Source organism: Pyrus communis, chromosome 5 (assembly GCF_963583255.1).
Source record: "Pyrus communis chromosome 5, drPyrComm1.1, whole genome shotgun sequence".
Lineage (NCBI taxonomy): Eukaryota > Viridiplantae > Streptophyta > Magnoliopsida > Rosales > Rosaceae > Pyrus > Pyrus communis.
In genome coordinates this window covers 1,522,519-1,543,685 of record NC_084807.1, presented here as the reverse complement: position 1 = coordinate 1,543,685, position 21,167 = coordinate 1,522,519, and the positions used below count along the sequence as shown (strand labels likewise).

The 21,167-nt window shown below is 36.3% G+C and overlaps 4 protein-coding genes across 6 annotated transcripts; all 4 read right to left on the bottom strand.

The window, feature by feature from the left end:
• Nucleotides 1–68: 68 nt before the first annotated feature.
• LOC137733579 (uncharacterized) lies at nt 69–3,277 on the bottom strand. The gene is made up of 5 exons (XM_068472714.1): nt 2,964–3,277; nt 1,246–2,101; nt 848–1,084; nt 702–761; nt 69–375 (listed from the first exon to the last, which is right to left on the bottom strand). The coding sequence occupies exons 3-5, from the start codon at nt 1,067–1,069 to the stop codon at nt 265–267; spliced, it is 393 nt and encodes a 130-aa protein (XP_068328815.1). The 5' UTR covers nt 1,070–1,084; nt 1,246–2,101; nt 2,964–3,277; the 3' UTR covers nt 69–264.
• A 1,993-nt stretch (nt 3,278–5,270) lies between these two features.
• Nucleotides 5,271–7,668, bottom strand: LOC137733578 (N-terminal acetyltransferase A complex catalytic subunit NAA10-like). 3 transcript variants are annotated; one of them, XM_068472710.1, is made up of 2 exons: nt 6,959–7,668; nt 5,271–5,731 (listed from the first exon to the last, which is right to left on the bottom strand). In XM_068472710.1, the coding sequence occupies exon 1, from the start codon at nt 7,586–7,588 to the stop codon at nt 6,968–6,970; it is 621 nt and encodes a 206-aa protein (XP_068328811.1). In that variant the 5' UTR covers nt 7,589–7,668; the 3' UTR covers nt 5,271–5,731; nt 6,959–6,967. The 3 variants fall into 3 exon arrangements, with proteins under 3 accessions (XP_068328811.1, XP_068328814.1, XP_068328813.1); XM_068472713.1 differs by having other exon boundaries at nt 5,271–5,697; XM_068472712.1 differs by having other exon boundaries at nt 5,271–5,532.
• Nucleotides 7,669–8,182: 514 nt separating this feature from the next.
• Nucleotides 8,183–14,172, bottom strand: LOC137733577 (F-box/WD-40 repeat-containing protein At3g52030). Its single transcript, XM_068472709.1, has 9 exons — nt 13,930–14,172; nt 13,647–13,853; nt 12,993–13,047; nt 11,917–12,015; nt 11,308–11,411; nt 10,805–10,894; nt 10,375–10,514; nt 9,745–9,829; nt 8,183–8,670 (listed from the first exon to the last, which is right to left on the bottom strand). Exons 1-9 carry the CDS (start codon nt 14,088–14,090, stop codon nt 8,313–8,315), a joined length of 1,299 nt encoding a protein of 432 aa, XP_068328810.1. The 5' UTR covers nt 14,091–14,172; the 3' UTR covers nt 8,183–8,312.
• Nucleotides 14,173–16,566: 2,394 nt separating this feature from the next.
• On the bottom strand, nt 16,567–21,167 carry LOC137735605 (serine carboxypeptidase-like 40). The gene is made up of 7 exons (XM_068475037.1): nt 20,608–21,167; nt 19,218–19,325; nt 18,869–19,143; nt 17,535–17,798; nt 17,228–17,436; nt 16,979–17,084; nt 16,567–16,861 (listed from the first exon to the last, which is right to left on the bottom strand). Exons 1-7 carry the CDS (start codon nt 20,993–20,995, stop codon nt 16,703–16,705), a joined length of 1,509 nt encoding a protein of 502 aa, XP_068331138.1. The 5' UTR covers nt 20,996–21,167; the 3' UTR covers nt 16,567–16,702.

Genomic DNA, 21,167 nt, shown 5'->3' with positions numbered 1-21,167 from the left:
CAGCTTTGATTGGGTTCCAGCCCTCTTTAAATATATATTTTTTAATATAACTCCAACAACAGCGACCATCAAAAGAGCTTCCCAGAGCGACATGATCTCGTTGCCATAATAATCCTTTGTACACAGGCAATTCTAAAACCATAAGATACCTAAAACAAACCTACTGATATTACAGAATGGTTTAACCCAAAGTTATTTAATTCAAACACCGAACTCACACCCTAAGCACCTTGATAGTCCTTAAACCCGGGAAAGAGTGTATACTCACAGTTGCAGAATCCCAAAGCCACGCTTGAAACGTCTGAAGCTGCGGGTTGAGCTTAAGTTGTTCCATGAGTGCATTAGCTTCTTTCCAGCCCAGATCGCATCATCCACCTAAAAATATTGCAAAAGAAAAATGTTTTAGCTCCTAAATCCAAACAGCAAAAGAAAAAACACAGAAAATTAAGTAAACAGAACGCAGCTGAACTTGCACAGCTGCTTCTCAAATTCACGAAATGTTGCTAGAATGTTGCAGCTGCGCGGCAAATTCATCAGGTAATTTCTGTTGCCAATGATTTTCTAGCAAATGAATTGATTTTGTGTTCAAATTCTAAGTAATTAATAATAAGAAGGATACCATGAATTTTATTTACCCAAATCTTGTAATTAATAATAAGAAAAATACCATGAATTTCATTTTGGGAAGCTGTGCAACATACCTTCCTCTGGTGAAAACTTTTCTGACAGTTCAACATAAACTCCCCTGGTGAAAACATATCCTACAATGCAGCAAGAAATAGAGTAAAAGGAATTATAGTTGGTTTCCATTTAGAACCTCAAAACCCCGCTTTAGTCTTTCTCTTACAGGAGGAAATAGCATCTCCGGTGAAAATGCATTTGAACTTGGCATCCGTTCCTCCATCATACATAGAAGCAACCACATCCTGAAAGTAAGTCCCCTAGAAGCAACCACATCCTGAAAGGAAGTCCCATGACAAACTTCCCATCCATCCACTGACTCCGAAGTCTTGAACTTTACAATTGTAAGTTTGCTCTTGCTACTCTTTCCTGCTCGTAATTGCGCCATTTTGTTGTTGTAGTCCTGCAATGCAAACAGTCAAAAGCTTCACATAAGCAACTCTCGAACGGTAAAATTTAAATCCAACATTGAACCAACCCATGAACTTAAACGACATCAAAACCAAAACAGATTACTAAATGTCAAAAAAGAGTATTTCAAGGCTATGACAATAAGGATCACACCTGAAATGCTTTAGTAAGATTGAAGACCCCTCTTTGATCAACCCTGTAGAGGTCTCCGCTGATAGTAGAAAGTGCAGTAGCACAATAGATAATCTTGTTACAGCCCTGTACTGCAGCGTACAGGGTAGCAGTATCACCCACATCCCCAGTCAATGGCAAGACAGATATGAAAAAAGAGAGAAAATGATAACACCCACCATTTAAAGAGAACAACAAAAAAATATCTTGCAAACCCTTGATTTATCGGTAAAGCACATCAGAACCAAACAGTTAAGAAAATAATTTAAAAGCAATTCTACATTTCTAATCAGAAAGAGCATTTCACAAAATTCCAGATCTGCTACACCATCAAAGGACAGACCGAATAGGAAAACGACATCATTCATTATCCAGATTGAAACAACAATCCCACTAAAATTGACTACTCATAAGAATCTCATTCCACAAAACTTCTTCAGTCCAGGCCTAAACAACTGCAAGCAAAAAAAAAACCCCAAGATACATACTTTCATCCAAATCATCCACCGCCATTAACAAAAGCACAACCTATATCTTCCTTCGGCTAAGATTACAGAACAAATTGAAACCCTACTCATTCCCAAACATGCTTTTGGAATCAGAATAGAAAGGAAACTTGAAATTAGAGGATCATACAAAACTGGGCTGCGGATTGGACTCGTGCTCGGAATCCACCTCTTCCTCTTCCTCTTCAGATTGATCACCGAATAGGTTCTACATCACCTGGTGCCGCTTCTCCTCCCCCATCGCTGCTGCTGTGTGTTGAAGTCGGAGCCCTCAAACTACTGAAATTAAATAGTTCATTTGATTAGATAATAGAAACTATCACCATAGCATCCTGCAAATTTCAAGTAGCGTGTGTTGAAACAAATCTGAAAAGGAATGAAAACCCTGTTAACCAAACCCATCAACAGTCACATAAGCTTCACCAATCGTAGCAAACAAAACCAATCCGACGTGGCCAACAATACAAAAAATACTCCGAACATCAGCCAATATACAGCACGTAGAAGCAACGCAATTTTTTTATTTTTTTATTTTATAAAAATACCCAAATCCGTAATGATCCTAGGAGTTAAAATTAGGGTTTGATAATTAGTGCACCTATTGCTATTAGACTTTGATCCCCGGGAATACTGTTGATGATGCCATTGTGTTCAAGCCAATGGATTTCAACCCTATTCGCAAAACATCACAAACTCCATCAGAAAAAGATCCCCACTGGAATATGGCTAGGGCGGACTGCCTTAAGAGGAATGAGCAGAAAAGGTTCCCGCTCCGAGCATCCAGCAGCTCAAATACCCAAATTAATAACCAAATAATCGAAACCCACAATAAAAAATCATACAAAAATTAATGCTTTCACAGAAAAATGTCTAAAACCCACAAACCCAAAAAAAAAAAAAAAAAAAAAAAAAAAAAATATTATACAAAAATCTCACCGTGCTCAGATATACTAATTAAGATTAAGGGGTTTTTATGAGCAAGAACACATACAAACTTGGAAATGTCATACAATCCAAACCCTTTTCCAATATTAGCCACAACGAAATGAGGCCGTATCGGCCCAGTCAGAACCTTCTCGATAACCTCCTTCACCGCAACCTATCAATTCCAACACAAAAATTGAGAATGTGTGAGAAAATTTGAGCTTGTAATTTTCTCGGAAACCAAACAGGGGTCTAGACTTTAAACCAAACCTTAGGAGAGGGGTGGAGAGAGAGGGCAGAGGCGAGCTTCGGGCGAGCAAGGATTCGGCTGCAGATTGGGTTCCAGAATTTGCTAACGCACGCCGCTGATGCGAATGATAAGGCGGGTAGGTGCGAGAGGATGTCGTCGAGAAGGTCGTCGTTTAGCAGATTAGGCGTGGAGGGGGAGGGAAAGAAGCGGTGAAGAACCAGAAGGCGATGCGTGGTCGAAGCGGAGAAAGCATCCCCGAAAGATTTAGGGTGGTTCGGTTTCGGTATTTTGCCAAAATCGAAACTGAACCAAAATCTTCGGTCCGTTCAGTCCGGTTTAATTTTCTTTCGGATTTTTAGGTTTGGTTTTGTTCGGTTCAGTTTCAATTTATTTTATAAAATTTGATATTTTTTAATATGAAATTTAAAAAAAAAATTGCATTGGTAGATTAATAATAAGAAAATGAGGTCACTTGATACTACGATTTATTGATATTTCTCTTTAGTTGTAAGTGATAAGTGTTAGGTTTGATTCTCGCCAAAGGCGAAGTTGAACCACATTATTGCTAGTTCATTGTGAAACTAATTCTACTAATTCCCCTTAGTGTATATAATATCAATTATTAAAAAAAATGATAATATTGATTGTTCAAATAATAATAATAAAATAGGAAAAGTGGGAAAGTGAGAAAGTGAGATAGTTGTACATATACAAGATCATATAAACCAATTATATTTTATCAATAACCTCAATTGAAAATAAAAAATGATCTCCGTACCCATTCAAAAAGCAAACAAATAGATAAATTCTTTCAAAACTTTCCTCCATAACCAATGAAATATCATCTCTAATTTAACCAAGCATATGCTCCTTGAAAAAGCCCTAGGCCTAATTTCAAACTTGACAACAAAGTTTCACAAAAGGAGCATCATGGGCATACATTCATAAAGTGTAAAGGGATTCGGTTTTTCCGAACCCCCAAAACCGAAACCGAATCAATAAGGTTCGGTTCGGTTTTTTTTGTTTTTGGTTTTTCAATTTTGGTTCGGTGTTTGGTCCCATTTGTTTTGGTTTTCGGTTTTTTGAACTCACTCCTAAAAAGATTTATTCGTTTTTAAAGGAATGACAGAATTGATTCCATCCCTTCTTTAGACTAAAGAAATGGCAATAAATGATACAACGTGAAAAGACTCAAAATTATCACTAGGGTCCAAACAAGAGATTGAAAACACAAAGCAGTACAACCAACCAAATTCTTATACGACATGACGTTTGTAGTTTCTAAACATATATTATATGATGAAAGTGATTTATGTCCTTCTTATAGATATTTAATTGAACTGATCAAAAGAGAATTAACGAAGAAAAAGTATTTCATATTACAGCAAATACTAAGCATTTTATGGTAATTGTTACTCATAGTTTTTACTTGCTGTTGTATGCAATATATACAGAAATCATGACTTGTACAATTGACACAAGGAGAAATCTTGTATCAGCCTTGAAACTTTCTGGTATCCGCATTGGTAGTTTGTTCACCTAAGTTGGCAGAATGGGGACGTAATGTGCACCAAAAAATTATAGTTGAACTATTTTACGGTTTTGCTTTGAGAAATTCTCTGCTTGTTTTGCGAATCAATTCTCGGTTTCTTTTGCAAATGTGTCATTTTGACAAATTGAGCAAATAGTGTGAAATTCAAAATTTTAACGGTTTGGCTGATGGAAGTGGCGTTCCCTCAGTGGCATGGATTGAAAAAATAAAAATTGTTTCGCACTTCTAGCTTGTGGGCCCTTTATTTAAGCTTGTTTTCTTTTAGTTTTTGTCATTTTCATAAAATAAAGTTGCTTTGTAATTTTTTGTTAAGTTAAAGTTAATTCAAACTGTGTGACATTGTACCGTGAACTACATTTTATATTGACGATTGATGACGATCCTATGATCATGATTTAATCCAGATTTTTCTTACCAATCAATTAAGATGTGTTTACTTATACATTAAGTTTTGCTAACAATATGTTGGAAAACTGAATACTTACACCGCATCCAAATCCCTCTTACATACTTTTGTAATGGTCTAATCTCTCCAATCTCACATTTTGCAATCCATTTTTTACTAATTTGGCGTCAATCTCTTGAGACTTGGAAATCTCTCACTCAAACATAATCATACATAAGGGGATGTTTGGTATTACTTTTGATCCAATTTATTGTTTTGAAACTAATGCATATTAATTAATTTAGCCACATTTCTCATTTATTTAAACAAAAAATCAGATGCAATTAAGATTCCAAATAAGCCCTAAGTAACCTCAGCTAAGTGGTGCACAAATCAATGCCCATCTTTTTCAAGTGAGCTATGATAAATTTAATTGGACAAAAATAAGTACATCCGTGAGTTGATGCTCAGACTTTACAGAACTCAAATAAATTAAAATGTCGATCAACTTCAACATGTTTACGTCGATCATGTTGAACTGGAGTGTGAGTGGGAGTGTAGAAAGCCTTGTGAAGTTAACCCAAGTTTGCATCAGTGCCAAGGCGGAACTTGACATTTCATCATGGCTACAAAAACTCCTTCAGAAACCCAACTGGTGCAAGAAATTGAATAGAAACTTCTTATTTGCTGCTCATTTCGGAAGGCCAGTTCGAAAAAAGCTCCTATTTTAGATTTCAAATTTTGTGATGACAAAGGATAAAGTAGAACATAATAAGTTTTCTGCACTCTTCTCTATTTCCAGAAATAAAACTTGATCCTGCACGGCCACGAAAACTTCATCGGAACCCTACCTGATGCAAGCGACGGACTAGGAACTTTAATTGGGTGCTCATTTCAGAATGTCAGTTGGAAAACATCCTATTTTCTATTCAATCTCTATGACCACTGCATTACTGGATTCTTAGTGATTTTCTATCAATACTGGATTCTATATTTGGTCATTTCTTAAATATATACTTTACTGGACCTGTTTAGTCATTCGACACCTCACAAATTCCAAAAAAATTCACCATCATGCCAACATGCTTGGGTGATTAACTAGTGAACATACAGACCGCCCCGATTCAAAACATTTCTCAAGAGAAACTCAAGTTCAAAACAACTTAAAACTCCAAGCATTAACCAAACAAAATGATTAGGAGGATGAACGAGAGAAACTTGTAACAGAGAACAATTGCCCAAAATAGAAAACACTTTATTCCTCCCCAATTTCTGAAAAACTAGAGAAAGCAGGATTAAGGGCTGGTTTGGTATTGCTGTGCTTTGAAAAAAAGCTGCTTTTACTGTGCTGTGAGAATAAGCAGCTGAGTGTTTGGTAAACTCTTTTGTAAAAGTGCTTTTGAAAAAAAAAAAAGCAGTATTATAGTGTTTGGTAAACTTTTATGTAAAACAGATGTGAACAAAAAACCGGTTTTTCAAAGCTGGGTTTTGCAGCTTCTTGTTTTTGGCTTTTTTTCACAAAAAACTGTGAAAAAAAGCTGAAGCTGAATGTTTACCAAACACAAAAACAGCTACCAGCTTTTTTTTATACCAGTTTTTTTCAGTACCAAACTAGGCCTAACTTCAGATACAATCTCACTCTTGAAAAAGCTAATGTGCTTCACTTTCAATACCAAAGCGCCAGTCTTGTATGTATGCATGTATACACACTACTGAAAAGGGTAATTCTTAATCCAGCATGGGCAGAATAGTACCTGTACCCTCAAACGGGCAAGGCTAAAGGGCGAGATGCGGGTTTAGTGCATTGTGGGCGTGTGGGTTTGTCAACTTAACCAAGCAAAACAACTACTAATCTAGCCATTTTTCCTACTCTATTCCAAACTTATTCGCAAGTTCTGCTACTAATAGGATTCATTACTAGTGATGAAGAAAGATTTAGCACTACAGATCATCAAACGGAACAAACTCAAATCAAAAACATAAATTCCTAATCAATGTATAATCATTATTGGGAGCACAAAAACCATAGATAAAGTAAAACAACAGAAAATGCACTTTCCCCAAATAACTCAATTTACCTCTCACTCTCATACAGCCTTGGCATTCCCTCTCTCGACCTTTTTCGCCTCTGCCTTATCTGGTTTCGCCGCCTCCCCTGAGCAACACCCACCTTCATGATGGTGATGATGGTGGTGATGCCCATGCCCATGCCCATGCACATGCCCATGACTATGTCCATGCACCTTCTTCCCCTTGAGCTCCTTCCTCATATCATACGCATCTTCCCCATCGGCATAGTACTTCGCCTCCACATCATGAATCTTATATCCCAAAGTCTCAGTGTACAAATTGAACGCTGCTCGATTGCTCTTCCTCACATGAAGCGACACGTACTCCGCCGCAAACACCTGTTCCATGGCATTCTGGGCGGCGCTCATGAGCTTGGTGGCGAGCCCGAGTTTGCGGTGGGTGCGGAGAACGGCGAGGGAGGTGATGTGGCCGTGGCACTCGTTACTCTCCTCCTCCATCTTGGCCAGGACGTAGCCGACGATGCGACCGTTGTAGTCTTCAGCGACGTAGAGGAGCTGCGGCCATGAGAGGATGTGATAGAGGTAGTACTTCATCTGGTAATTCTCAGGGAGGCAGAAAAGGTTGCAGGCTTGCATCGCCAGGAGGTCGTCGATTGTGGCCTTGCGTATGCACACCATTTTTGGAGCTCCTGGAGTTTCTAGGGTTAGGGTTTTAGTGTGGGAATTTTGACTTTGGGGAAGAAGAGAAGGGAGTGAGGTCAAAAGAAATACGGGGGTGTGGGATTTTTAATGAGATTGGGCTTGGGCTGAGTTATGGGCTTGATGAATTTAAACATGGGCTTAAAGTCCACACCTTTCGAATAAATTAAATACAAAATAAAACATTTCAACAATTTTCCTCCTGAACTTTTATTTTCCTCATTCTTTTATCTCCATATAGCATCATCTTTCTCCGTAATTGATCTAACTTTTCATTAAAACTGTCTTGTTTAAAGAAAGAGAAAATAACAACAAATAATATTTTGTTACTGACGAGAGTTTTATGGACAGATAATTAGATGTAATGCGGGAATTGACCATTTATAACAGCCCACGTGGGAAATTGGCCAGAATTAGGGAAACTGGCTAAATAATCAAACTAGAAACATGAATACCGACCCTCCAAGATCAAATTCTTCCATCTGACAAGTTCCAGTTCGATTCTACGTTTCTTGTCAATCGGTTCAATTCTGGAACCGTTAGTAAAATCGACCTACTATTTTCTCGGAGGACTCAACGGAAAACAGGTTTTTATTTCAAGATCAAGAATTTGTTGTAGTTTGTACACCAACCATAAATAAACTTTATACATACACATTATCATGAATATCATACACGTCAAAGCAAAAAAAGAGTGGTCGTCTTACTCAAATTTCCAGATTCTGATGTACTTATCGTAGTGCGTGGTGATAACCTTCCTCATCCCAACCGTCAAGCACGTAATGGGAGGCCGTCTGGTACTAAGAATGCTCTCAACGGGGGTATCTTCCGAAAGCCTTGTTCCTCTCATTCTTTGGGTAGTCCCGATCGTGTTTCGAGAACTTGATGATAAATATCCATCCAAGACGCAACTTGAAATTACTTCACCTGTGCTCTGGTTCAGAAGACGCAGCACACCGTCTATTCCGCCAACCGCCAACGTCGATGCATCATTTCTCATGTGCTGCAACGTGTATACCCTATTTGGACTCACTCGTGTCTCCCATAAACATTTCATTGTCCTGAATCGTACAATATAACAGAAGAACATTAACATACTACTGTATTGCGTCAAATGTTACTATCGAGACAGTAAAATAAAAGGGCGGAAGACAGAGAAAACTAGGACGTAAAGGGTAAGTTTTGCATACAAATTTTACGATAACAAAACCGCCATATAAAAACTACAGATTTTTTATGCTGAAATCCGTTGGTGACAAAACAACCATATAAAGTTTTAGCATCTGTCCAGAGAAATACATGTCACACAAAAGTATACACGTCACACAAAAGTATAAAGAATAGACCCTGAAATGAAAATTGATAAACCACTCTAAACCTTAAGGCTTACTATTTCAGCAACACTAGTGTTCAGCCCTTAGTTTCAGAGAAACGGTCAAAATTCAGCCCCAAAAGAATCGAGATTATATAACTTCTAAGAAACAAATTTTCTAGAATTGGAACAAGTATATGTGATGTTCGTTCACGTGTTTGGATGTCGCCTTGTTGATATCATTGTCAGCTGCCCTATCCATGGCTGGTTAGCTTCTCAAGTTTTTTGCCTTAATTCGTTACGTTTAAAGATTTTTTCTTTTGGTTAAAAGTTGTGGGTTTTCTTTTAATGATAATTAATGTACAGTTAAATGGGCATTTTTAACAGAAATCACCGCAGAATAAGTTGTTAAATTGACACTTCCATATGAAAACACACTAAGGGCCGTCAGACACTATCTTCGATTAAAATCCCTTGTCTTTTAGAGAGGAGGGCTAATGTCTCATAACCATGGACATTTGGGTGAACGATGGAGGGCAAAAAATTGGGGGTCTACACACTTTTTCATACTCGCTTTTATTGAAGTTTTCATCTTGAAGCAACTCTCATTCTGTAGAAAGGATAAGTAACTGACTAGTTGCATACAAGCTTTCTATCTACCAATGATATCATCTACAGAACATTTGAATTAATCCAAACCTTGTATTCGAATTGTAACAAGGTGAAAAATGGAAACGGTTATAACATAGACTATCATCAAGCTAAAGTGCACATCCAGGCAAATTAAAATTCTTAAAAGAGCATTTTAAGTCATATTTCATACCTAACGTCCCAACAAAATGCATATCCAGCAGCCGATCCAGCAAATACTAAGTGAGAGCCCGCGTTGAAACACAAAGTCTTTATGCCTGCATTGAAAAATTGATACTAGATTTATGATCTCTGTCATGAACATAATGTCCTTATCACTCCAAGATAGAGGATTGCTCAAAACCCATAAATATGTTATTTAGAATATTGATGTACTGTTACGCGCCGACACTTCCAAACAACTGCAATCAAAATCCTTATCAATTTGCTTTCACATGAATATATTTCATTCAACAAGGACAAAAGGGCATAAGTAGTAAGAGTACACCCAGCAGTTATAAGACACAACAAATAAATATGAGACAGTGCAATTATGACTTCTACATGATCCCATTGGCAGTTTGATGAAGTACTCAAAATTATATGAACAAAGTATAGTGTATCTCTGTCGATATATACAATGGAATGAGTTGTCCAGCACACAATGAATCAGATATACAAGACTGTGGGGCGAAGGATGAAAAAAAGAATGTAATTAGTGTCCTGATGAGCTTTCAAATTTATTTTAGTTTTATGTATCAGAAGCTATAACTGGAATATAGGTGTCCCTCATAACAATGGTAGAGCACGCATAAAGTGTAACCTGAGGAATCATTTGAACTTAATTTCGCAACCTGCTCGCCAGATGAAAGTCCAGATATTGTGATACCACCAAGAGATGAACCACTAAGTATCAACTGATCATCACTCAAACATAAGCATGTTACTGGCCCCGCATGCATTCTGCAATCAGGAATCAAAAGAAAATCCATAAACCATTGAGCAGCATATAAATTCATTTTACAGCAAATACTGAACATTCTACGCCAGAGGGGAAATTATTCTAAATTCTAACTTATACTTCCTGTTTTTTGTTTTACAGACAAGAACTTTTTTGTCTTTAGAAATTTAAATGCATGTCTACAAGTCAAAAGGTATCTTCTTAAGCTGTATAAATTCCCCGTATTCTTTAGAAGAAAAATGAAAACAAATACAAACACCAATCTAGAAGTTACATTCTTTGTAGTACATACCTAATAATTTGAGAACATTGTTTACTATACATGTCAAATACACGAGCTGTCCCATCCTCACATCCAACCACAGCCTCAGGATCGCAGTAACTACAAATAGAACAGAATGTGAAAACCACCAAAAGTAAACCTCCGCACATATCTAGCATTCTATTCCAAAACAGAAATGATCAAGTAAAGACAACCGTCAGAAAAATTGAAAGGCCTTCGGCAACAAAGGAATTTTTTAAAGTCCAAAAGCAATAGTAACGGCAATATTAGTAAACAAATAAATACGATATAATCAATCAAAACAAGAAACTTTCAGAACAACCATTGATAGAAGCTCAAAATGTAAAATATTCAGACAATCCCCCGCCCAACCAATTGGTGAAGGAAATCAAATAATAAATCTCCAATTTTATGTTATTGGTCTTTACCATGTATATTGCTGCTCATGAAGTAGTGCATTCTAGCACTTACAAAATAAAACTAAAAATAATGAGAGTATTTTCTCTGCATACCGCATGCATAAACCCTTCGGAAAGGTGCCCTCACGCGAGGGAAATATGCTTCTCATCGCATTCCTCCTCCATATGCATATACGAGTGCCAACCAAACCTACAATCTACAGAAAACTAAGTCAGTCATGTCTGAAATTCTGTTAATTATTGAAAGCAACATGCTTTGACTAAGGACTATTAAATAAGGTAGCTATTCACACTCAAGGTTAAAGATCCAACAATATTATCACAACGAATCATCCATACCAGTCTCTAAACTGGATGAAAGGAATTGAACAGCATACATGCTATTTACATTTCCAAGTAAGCTTGAAGAATGCAATAAGCTCAATAGCATATTTCAAAAGCCCTTGTATGCTCTGTCATATAAATTGATGTTAATGCTACATTTTCACTCCTAGGTTGATCTGTTAAACTCAGATGCGTGCATGGCATTGCAATCCTTTATCAAGATGTCCAGAAAACAACAGAAGTCACAGTCTTGCTTCACAATCTGAACGGTAAGTCAATGATATATCCAGATTAAGCTTCAGATCAATATGTGGTCTGTAACATGATAGCATTTAAGTTGAGTCTCGTTTGAATGAAAAAGTAATAAGTTTGAATTACCTTGCTTTCATCAAAATCAAAGCCAACCAAAGGAACCTTGTCTGGAATGGGATATTCTCCCACACATTTATAGCTTTCCAATGACCAAAGACGCATAACCTAGCATCATTGCCATGTCAAAAGTCAGAAGAACTATACTGAAGAGAAAACCTTATGACCACATAATTAACAACAATTGAATAAGTTCTCGAGTTTATTACTACAAGCTATCAAGAGAAGAAAGGGTAGGCCCTGCGGAACAAGGCCTGTTGAACAAAGAAAGTCCAAGGTTGTGGACACAAAGAGTGGTATACTTAGTTAAAAGATACGACAGGGCCAAGTGCAAATGCTAACAAAGCACTCGATGCCTTGGCTTAGGTGGAAATAGGTGAAGGATGGTATAATGTGGGAAATGGCAAAATGCATGCAAGTTGAGCTGATGAGAACTTAAAAGATGGACCATTCATTCAAAAATACAATTTCTGTCAAATATAAAACTTATTCCACAGCCAATATCATTTAGTTTGAATTTGACATTTGTTAATACGATCCTCCAAGCAGATTTGCAAGCCAAGTGGGTGGTGCTTGTACAAATGACACATTTGGAGGCCAGATACGAATACGTTTAAATTACATTTACATCCTATAGAACACGTCCATACTTCTGAAGCATATCCAAAATCTAATAATAACATGTATGGTACTAAGTTCTTGCCTCAAGAAGTCGTCACATTATAGTATAGAGTTGAAACATCACAATGGGCAAAATATAGGGAGGAATCGTGATCTAGGAACATATGATTCAAGGACAATATTCAAGCTCCCCACCCCAGTTTGGAAGTACATCAGGAGATTCAGGACTCGGGAATATTTGTGCTTTTGGATAATTAACAGTTAAAAAAAGGAGCGACCACAAGCCAACAAGGCTTCCCACTTTGCGAGGGTCAGGGGGAACGTTTATCGTACAAAGCCTTACCCTTGCCTTACAAAAAGGCTGTTTTCATGACTCGAACCCGTGACCTTCGGTCAAAAAACTTCAATATATTTTATGATACATAAAGATGCTAGTTTTGTAAGTTGTTTACAAGGGAAACTACCTTATCACCGCTGCCAGTGAGAAGCAACCCCATCTTTTTTCGACACTGTCCAACCCTAAGACAAAGCAAGGTTAGGAAATGATATCATCCCCGCAGAAAGCAGTATGCCTAGGCATAAGATAAGAACTAACACAGATCCCTTCCCTCATCAAGCTATGAGCCTACTTACACACACAGCCAGCTAAACCAGAATTTGTTTGGCACCCCAGCTTCAGTATTTAATAATACCGTACATATAATTCTACAGTCAGAAAGTATAATCTTAAATGTAATTAAAATTGAAATGTGAGGCGTGAAGTATCTCATGAGGTTTAACAAGCATTAACGTTCGTATTCAACTATTCATTTGCCCCTCTTGGTTAACGAGACAACTGGTTTCTTGAATAAATGCCTTCTCAAGCAACGGCCTCTCCAAATTCATCTATACGCAAACTCTAGATTAAATTAATTAATTCTATAGAATGTTTCACGCCCGCGATTCAGCCCTCAATTGACACAATCAAAACTTTCAATGCATTATATAGGCTGCTTCTTGTACAATGCAAAGACACGCAGACATTCAAAAACTTCATATTATGATTCACAAAAGTTACATCACACCAAAAAGTATACGAAGAAAGGTGAATTGAACATTAAGAAGGATAAAGACAATACCCGACAGAGTGACCCCTCAAGTGATCGACTCGAATTCGACCTTCGTGTAACGCCAGTTTATGACGCTCCACAGCCATCTCCTCCAAAAAAACCTCCCAAGGTTTCTCAGGACCATCACTAGACCCATTGCTAGAACCCGCAAGACGCATCTGCCATTGCTTGCGGCAAAACACTCGGAGCAACTTAGACTTGTTGATCACCGTGCTCCTGCATTATAAGTAACAAAAACCCAGTTCAAATTTACCTACAAAATTCCGAAAGAAGTATAGTTGAAAGCGAGTACCAGGTTTTGCATACGGCGGAACAACTTGCGAGGTCGAAGAAGTCGAGGAAAGAGAAGATAGTGCAAAGGATTTCGTGTTGGAGGGACTGGATTGTGGTCGGAGATCTTGCTCTTGAGCTGCTGCTCCGCCTCTCCTTGTCGCCGGTGAAAGAGATATCCATCTTTGCTCGTAATCCGTCGGTAAATTGAGTTTAGCAACGTTATACACAGGGTGTCTTCGACTAGGAGTTTTTTTTAGTTCAATAAATCATGACTATTCAATCAAGATTTAAATAAATTATGAAACTTCACGAATCTTCAATTAAAATTTTAAAAAGTTTGTAAAATTTTATAGAGATGTGAACGTACTTATCTTTACTAATTAATAAAATATTCATTGTCAATCAAAATGTTATAAAATTATCAATTTAATCCTTTAATTAAAACAAAACGTGAATAAGAAATATAAGACATAATTTTAATTTCACACAATCAAATTTTACCATTTTTTTTTTCAAAATCTCACATACATATAATCCTAACATATCTCTAATTAAAAAAATAAAAAAATAAAAAAACTTCTCGCTGTTCTTTATCACTATCTTCTTCTCTCATTCTATTTCAAAAAGAAAAATAAAAAAAAATTCTTACACACTTTATGTGTACCCCATATGCTAGTTTTTAATTTAAAAATGGTTTATAAAATTTCATTGTATATTCAATTAAGATTTTATTTTAAAGTACTTTAAAAAATTAAGAATTTAAATGGATTTGGAAAGATTTATCCGTGTTTTTTAAGCTTCACAAAATCATGCTTTTTTCCAAGATTTCTATTGAATTCATCTAAAGTTCACACGGAGTATATAGAACTCCACTAAACTTCATGAGTACAACGTCCATATATTTAGAAACATTTTAAGGGATTTTTTTCTTCTTAAATTAATTTTTACATAAATCTTTAGAAATCAATTAAGCACTATAAAATTATGAATTTGTTAATACACTAAAATTCCTCAAAACTCCTAATTGAGATGGTAACAATATTTTTTTTATACAACGATATATTTGTAGCAAGGAGTGAAAAATAAATTGGTATCGAACTTGTCATTCACGAGATTTGAACCTAAGACCTTTTCCTTGGAAGTGTAGAGGGAAGAATATTAAACCGTAGTACTAAATAGCAACAACGATGGTTGTTGGATGTGTGTGGTGCAATAGCAAGGTGGCAGGGGGCAATGGTGGTTGGAGTGGTAGCGGTGGTGGTGTACATGGTGATGTTAGCTGGGAATGGTGGTGGTGGCGGCAGCAACAATGGTGATCTATGATTATTTGGTAACCGCAACAATAGTAGTGGAGGGTGTTGTGGTATCAATGTTGGATAAGAGTGGTGGTTGGATGGTGATTAAGAGGTAGCAGGAGTGATCGAGGTGGAAATGGTGAAGGTGGTGGGCGAATAGTAGTAGTGGTGGTGGTAATGGTGATGGTGATGGTGGTAGTGGGGATGCAATGATCCCATTCAATATTCAAGAGAATAAACAAAAACCGGGTTTTAAGAGCTTTGAAGAAAGTTTGGTATTTTAAATAAGGTATTTTAGCCAAAATGGTATATTAGATTTTCATAATACATCACTCTGGTCTTTAATATTCAAAATCAATAAAAGTGGTCTTTGAGATTGTCTACCATCAATCATTTTGGTTATTTTATGCAAAATTATGTTAAATAAGGATCAAAATGACAAATACACCCATAATTTAATAAACTATGTGCCAAAATGATTTGACAAAAATTAAGGGTATTTTGATCATTTTTTTCTTATTTAATGAAGATTTTTCATGGAATGACCAAATGATTAATGATGGACAAACTCAAGGATCAATTTTATTACTTTCAAATCTCAAAGGCCAAAATGAAGAGTTATCTAAATTTTAAGGACCATTTTAGCTAAAAACCTCTAAATAATTTCTTTTTGGTTTTGGTTTGGGCCTATGATTGTTTTGTTGTTGGACAAATAGTTAAAGAATAGTCTGGACAAATAGTTAAAGAATAGTCTGGACAAATTGTTAGGAATAGTCTGGAAGTGGCTCTAGAGTTTCCTACAAATTAGGCTTATTATGTTTTCTATATTGGCTAACTTATTTAATTGTACTTTTCGAAAAGTTCTTCCCCGTTATGTAACATTGAATGAGCTGGATTAGTTTGGATTATTTTTATTGTGGATCCGTCAATTCTGACTTTCTAATGTTTATAACATTCAAGTGGAATTTGTAGCTTTCATCTTATCATATTATTTATTCAAAAATTAAGAATTTCTCTTTCAAATTTCTATATTCAAAAGTAATCATTCGTGATCACCTTGTTAAATACCTTCCCTTGTGCTATAAATATAATTATATGATTGATTTTATAGATTATCTTTTTCATATAGTTTCTCTTCTCGTAGAATTCCTAACCGATTGTATTAGGTTGCACTCCACTCATGCAAGTTGTTATATAATCCTAGAAATAAATCAAGGTATGTAATCCTGAGGTGTTAGAATAGCGGCCTTAATTCCAGATTCTTCTCCTTAGTTATTGTTCCTTGTATATCAAGTAAATGTTAATCTAAGAAGTCATATGTCATATTAGTCTAGCGAGAGGACATGAAAATTTTCGGTGAAATTTTATTAATTTCAATAACAATAAATTACAACTTGAAGTTTGACAAATCAATTAATTAACCTTGTGTGGACCAAAAAAATTAATAACAAGGTAGTGCCAGTCGAATAGGTAGAAAGATTTGAAGAAATTAGCTAGCTAGTTATATCTTTTGGTATCAGGAAGAGGTGTGCCATCAAGGAAGTGCTTGATGAGTGAAAGTCCTCTTGCAGGCTGATAGCTTGGAACTTGATGCCCTGCCTGTCTCACTGTAGCAAATGTTAGGCCTCCCTTGAACTCTTGTGTGTACCCAGCAACCTGTTCAGCGACACATATAGAACATATCAAGAATTTTGAAGGTCTTCTGAAAATTCGATTACTGAAACAAACAACAGTAGAAAGAAAAAAATAAATAAAAAATGTTGTATATAATACCTCTCCACTAAGGAACCAAGCGTGCCACTCAGTCTTTACTGGAAGATTCATCTTGTCAAGAGAATACTTTGTTGAAGTCACTGGTACCCTCCCATCAATGTCGCCACTGCACTCAATATTTTCATAAAAATAAGATCGTTTGTAACCCTAACACTGAAACTGCAAGGCCTTCTTTTCATCAAGTATTGAAATTGCATAGCATTCATAAGAATATATAACATACGAACAAGAAAAAGTCTGAAACTTGACCTGAAAATCCACACTCGAAGTCCATTCTCCAGGAACTCATGTAAAAGAGGTAGTACGGTTGATGCACTATCGCCCCATGTGATAACATCACTACATGGTTCCCAATCGTGTGAGAGTTTGGTGACATTGGCATGGAGAGCCTGTTGAACGTCAGGCCGATTCAAATAAGCATACACATAGTCCTCACTGCACGGATCAAATTTGAATATCTGCACGACGAATGTATTAGCGCAAGATTATGTTTTGCAATAAGCAGTGTTACATATATCTATATGCGGGAAATTTTTAGGGTTTTGTTTTAACTTACCGAAGTCCTTTTGGGTTTTGCAGTGAGGTTGGTAGACAAACATGAAGGGGCATAGATGTTATAAATGTCAACGTAATAGGTATCTTTAGCAGCATCATCTGTGGCATCACTGCACTCCTTACGCTGATCAGTCTTGACATTAGGTGCAAAATTACAGTAGTTGTTAATAACGTTTGCAGTTTTATCTGAAATGATAGCATGGCTCGCAAGATAGTCGTACATTCCCTTTGTATCAGTTTCATCATTGATCACTGCATTCCCAATCTACATCATGTAACAAGGAAAGCTTTGAGTAAAGAAGAGAGATAGGGTATTTGCAATTTGCTAAAATTTTAATGAACTTTATATGCTTCATTATCATCAATGCTTTTAACATGTCATAGAGACAAAAAATTTGGATGCTAACGATCACACCGTCGAGTGGTGTTACCAAATACATATTGTAATACAAATATGCAATATGGTAAATATATATTTGATGGACCTAGGATATAGTACTAATAAATAAATAAATACATGTGCTATAACATAAATGAATCAGTAACATTATGTGCCGGTTGGTTGTCTCACATAAAATGTATGGTATCATAAACAATAAATCTCGCATCTATTACAACAGGTGGGCAGTATAGTGCGCCGCATATATAAATAAAGGAGAAAGATTTTCGCAACCCTTTTATGTTGCACACATCTATTTTTTTTTTCCCCCAATGCAAAATATTAAAAATAAACATGAATGTGTAATGATAAAGAAGAGCAGAAATACTTTCTCAAACAATAAATTCTTAGTTTTTTTCCTTTTTTACCCAATTCATTAAGTGATAGTCAAGCATATAATAAGCAGATTTCGCACCCACCCACTAAAATTAGGCAATGTGTAACATCAGTCTTAAAAAACAAAAATGATGACCAGACCAAGAATTATGGAAAACCAAGAGCAAAAGGGATTATATGATGATACCACCAAATGTGGGAGTTGGCCAACCCTTGCCAGGAGCGACCAATCACCTCCAATGCAAGCATTTTTCCTATGACCTTTTTACAACTTTCACCAACTACCAAGAATCCAAGAACATAGAACCTCATGGAATCTAAATTCTAATTATTTGCTATAGATTTGTGCTTCCCAATTAGTCTAAAACTTAATTATTTGCCATTGATTTGTAAGGGACTCGCTCAGTTGATTAAGAGCAATCTTCCTTACAATCACAGTTCCATATTGAAATCCCCCTCCTCCAATATCGCTTATATATAAAACGAAAAAAAATTGTTTTTCATAGAGTTGGGAATTCCCAATTTGAGAGAGAGAGAGAGAGAGAGAGAGAGGAACATACTATTATGCCCTTGAGGTTGATAATGGTCTTGTTAGCCCTCTTATTATGGTATAGAATGGTATGTGCAAGTTGAGGTACATAATGCCCTGCATAACTTTCCCCAGAGATATAAAACTCCCTGCCCTTGTATTCAGGAAACCTCTCCAACCAATTCACCAAAAATACATAATTATCTGCTGCTGTGTTTCTATCCCCGCTCGCATCGTAATCAGATGTTCTATTTGAGTATGAAAATCCCACCCCAGCAGGAGACTCAAGGAACAACACATTAGCAGCTGAAGAAAAAAAGAGAGATTAAACTTTGAAGATTTATAAATTAAGGTCTGGTAATTGTGTTTTAAATATATACCATGATTCCATGAAAATCTGTTTCTGTAAAGTGTTTTTCCATCGCTGTGGATTCGGAACGGTCCAAGCTCGAGCATTGCTCCATAGGCAAGAGAAGAACAACCAGGTCCTGTGAAAATATTAAGCAATGGCAACCTTATATTATTGTCAGTTAATATGTACCAATTAATAGGTAATAAATTATTAAAATGTCATCAAAGTAGTAGTTAGTAATTTATGTCACTGGATCCAATTGACACAGGATGCAAGTGGAAGTTAGTAAGACTAAACTAGAACGATGTTCTAAGATAATTCTATATATACTGGTGTATGAGATGCATCGGTGCATTGGATGACTAAATTTGTATGATTGAATTGTTACCATTGCAATCTAACCGTTTAAATACCAGTACACTCCATAAACCGGTGTATCGCAACAGTCTTATGCCAAAATATTGGTAGAAAGGAGAAGATGTAACCGAATTGTGTAAATAAATGATCATGTGTCATGTGGACAACTAAACTATTTGTATTTATCTGATAAATAATTGATCAACATACGAATCACAAACATTTTCAACGTCCATTTTATATTATGTATATTTTCCAACTGAGAGACGTATTAGATTCAGCATGAGCGCCAAGATATCCTCCACAAGGGGCCAGCCCTTCCGAAAATTAAAGAGGGGTGCCAGGATTAGCCTTCTGGGGAATTTGCATTAAGCTTCACATACGTCAAGATTAACAAAGAGTCATGTGTGTGTTTGGTGCGACTATCGCAATACAATATGTTGTGTTAGGCCTAAATCATTGAAAAAAAATTAATTGATGTAAATTTACAAGACAAGCAATTGATTACAATTAACCTTTTGGGTGATGAAAATTATTGTTTAGGGCATCAATAATTGAGGGACATAATTAGCTATAAATTATTATTCTTTTAATAATCATATCAGGCCGAAGAAAAACTAGGAACCATCATGCAAAGGTGTGGGAACACTACAAAGAGAGTGGGAAAATACAGAAAGAAAAGATAGGTTGGAGTAGCTAGTACCACAAAAGAAGCATTTTTTGGAATTTTTTTTTTAAACAAGTGATATTTTACATTAATTTATCAAAATTTTAAGAAAGGAGATTAGAAATTAGAATTTGACTGCAGAAAAATGAGCACATTGCTCTAGCTATTTTGGCTAAGCTTAAGCCAGCTATTTAGTTGGGATTTTAGTGGAATACTTCATATATTTCCACTTCTATCAATCACCAATAATTAAAATAAAGGAAAAAAAATGTATACTTAGACAAAGAGATCACAATTAACCACCCATAACTTTCGCAGCAAATGACAAATTATAACATCATCAGTTGAACAGGTGGCATTGACATTACAATTTGCAGGTAGGATAGTAATTTACCTCCATTGAGCCACAGAAGAAGAGGTGAAGAATCCTTAGCTTGCTCAGCTTCAACTAAATAGTAAAACATTGCACGGCCGGCATTTTTATCCACCGTAACGTACCCGCCATACTGGGAGAACTTCACGTTGGGTTGTCCAGGCAATTTAACGATCCTATCCTTCACCTTCAACCCTTCCTGAGGATGAGTTTTGGTTGCGTTTGCGTGAAGAATCGCCACGAAGGGACTCTTGTCGATGCGGGCGACGTTCTTCAATTTGGACCTGTGGAGCTGTGAAAGTGCTTGCGATTGCTTGCTTCCATGGATTTGAGTTGCGAAGCAAGAAAGAATGAGAAGAGATAAAATTGCCGAACAATGCCTAATTATTTGCATTTTGATTGTATTCATGGTATTAGTATATTTTTGGTGTCTTTTTAGAGAGAAAGAAAGAATGAAAGGGCTTCTGGGTTTTGGATCCAAAGAAAGAATGATTGTTTTCAATGTTTGGGTAATTCCGATGAAATTCCCTGGAAAGGTTATGAGAGCTCACTCATTTTTATAAGACAAAAGTTAGTCACCA

Bases quoted from the DNA above. Each gene is read 5' to 3' on its own strand.
- LOC137733579 (XM_068472714.1), bottom strand. From the start codon at position 1,069: ATGGCGCAATTACGAGCAGGAAAGAGTAGCAAGAGCAAACTTACAATT. The intron at 762-847 runs GTAAGAGAAAGA...GCTGCATTGTAG, and splicing joins CGGAGATGCTATTTCCTCCT to GATATGTTTTCACCAGGGGA. The intron at 376-701 runs GTATGTTGCACA...CAATATTTTTAG, and splicing joins AAAGTTTTCACCAGAGGAAG to GTGGATGATGCGATCTGGGC.
- LOC137733578 (XM_068472710.1), bottom strand. From the start codon at position 7,588: ATGGTGTGCATACGCAAGGCCACAATCGACGACCTCCTGGCGATGCAA.
- LOC137733577 (XM_068472709.1), bottom strand. From the start codon at position 14,090: ATGGATATCTCTTTCACCGGCGACAAGGAGAGGCGGAGCAGCAGCTCA. The intron at 13,048-13,646 runs GTATTGTCTTTA...GCTTTGTCTTAG, and splicing joins TTGAGGGGTCACTCTGTCGG to GGTTGGACAGTGTCGAAAAA. The intron at 10,895-11,307 runs GTATGCAGAGAA...TTCTATTTGTAG, and splicing joins CCGAAGGGTTTATGCATGCG to TTACTGCGATCCTGAGGCTG.
- LOC137735605 (XM_068475037.1), bottom strand. From the start codon at position 20,995: ATGAATACAATCAAAATGCAAATAATTAGGCATTGTTCGGCAATTTTA. The intron at 17,799-18,868 runs GTATGTTCCTCT...TACATGATGTAG, and splicing joins TCAACCTCAAGGGCATAATA to ATTGGGAATGCAGTGATCAA. The intron at 17,085-17,227 runs GTCAAGTTTCAG...TATTGAGTGCAG, and splicing joins CTTCGAGTGTGGATTTTCAG to TGGCGACATTGATGGGAGGG.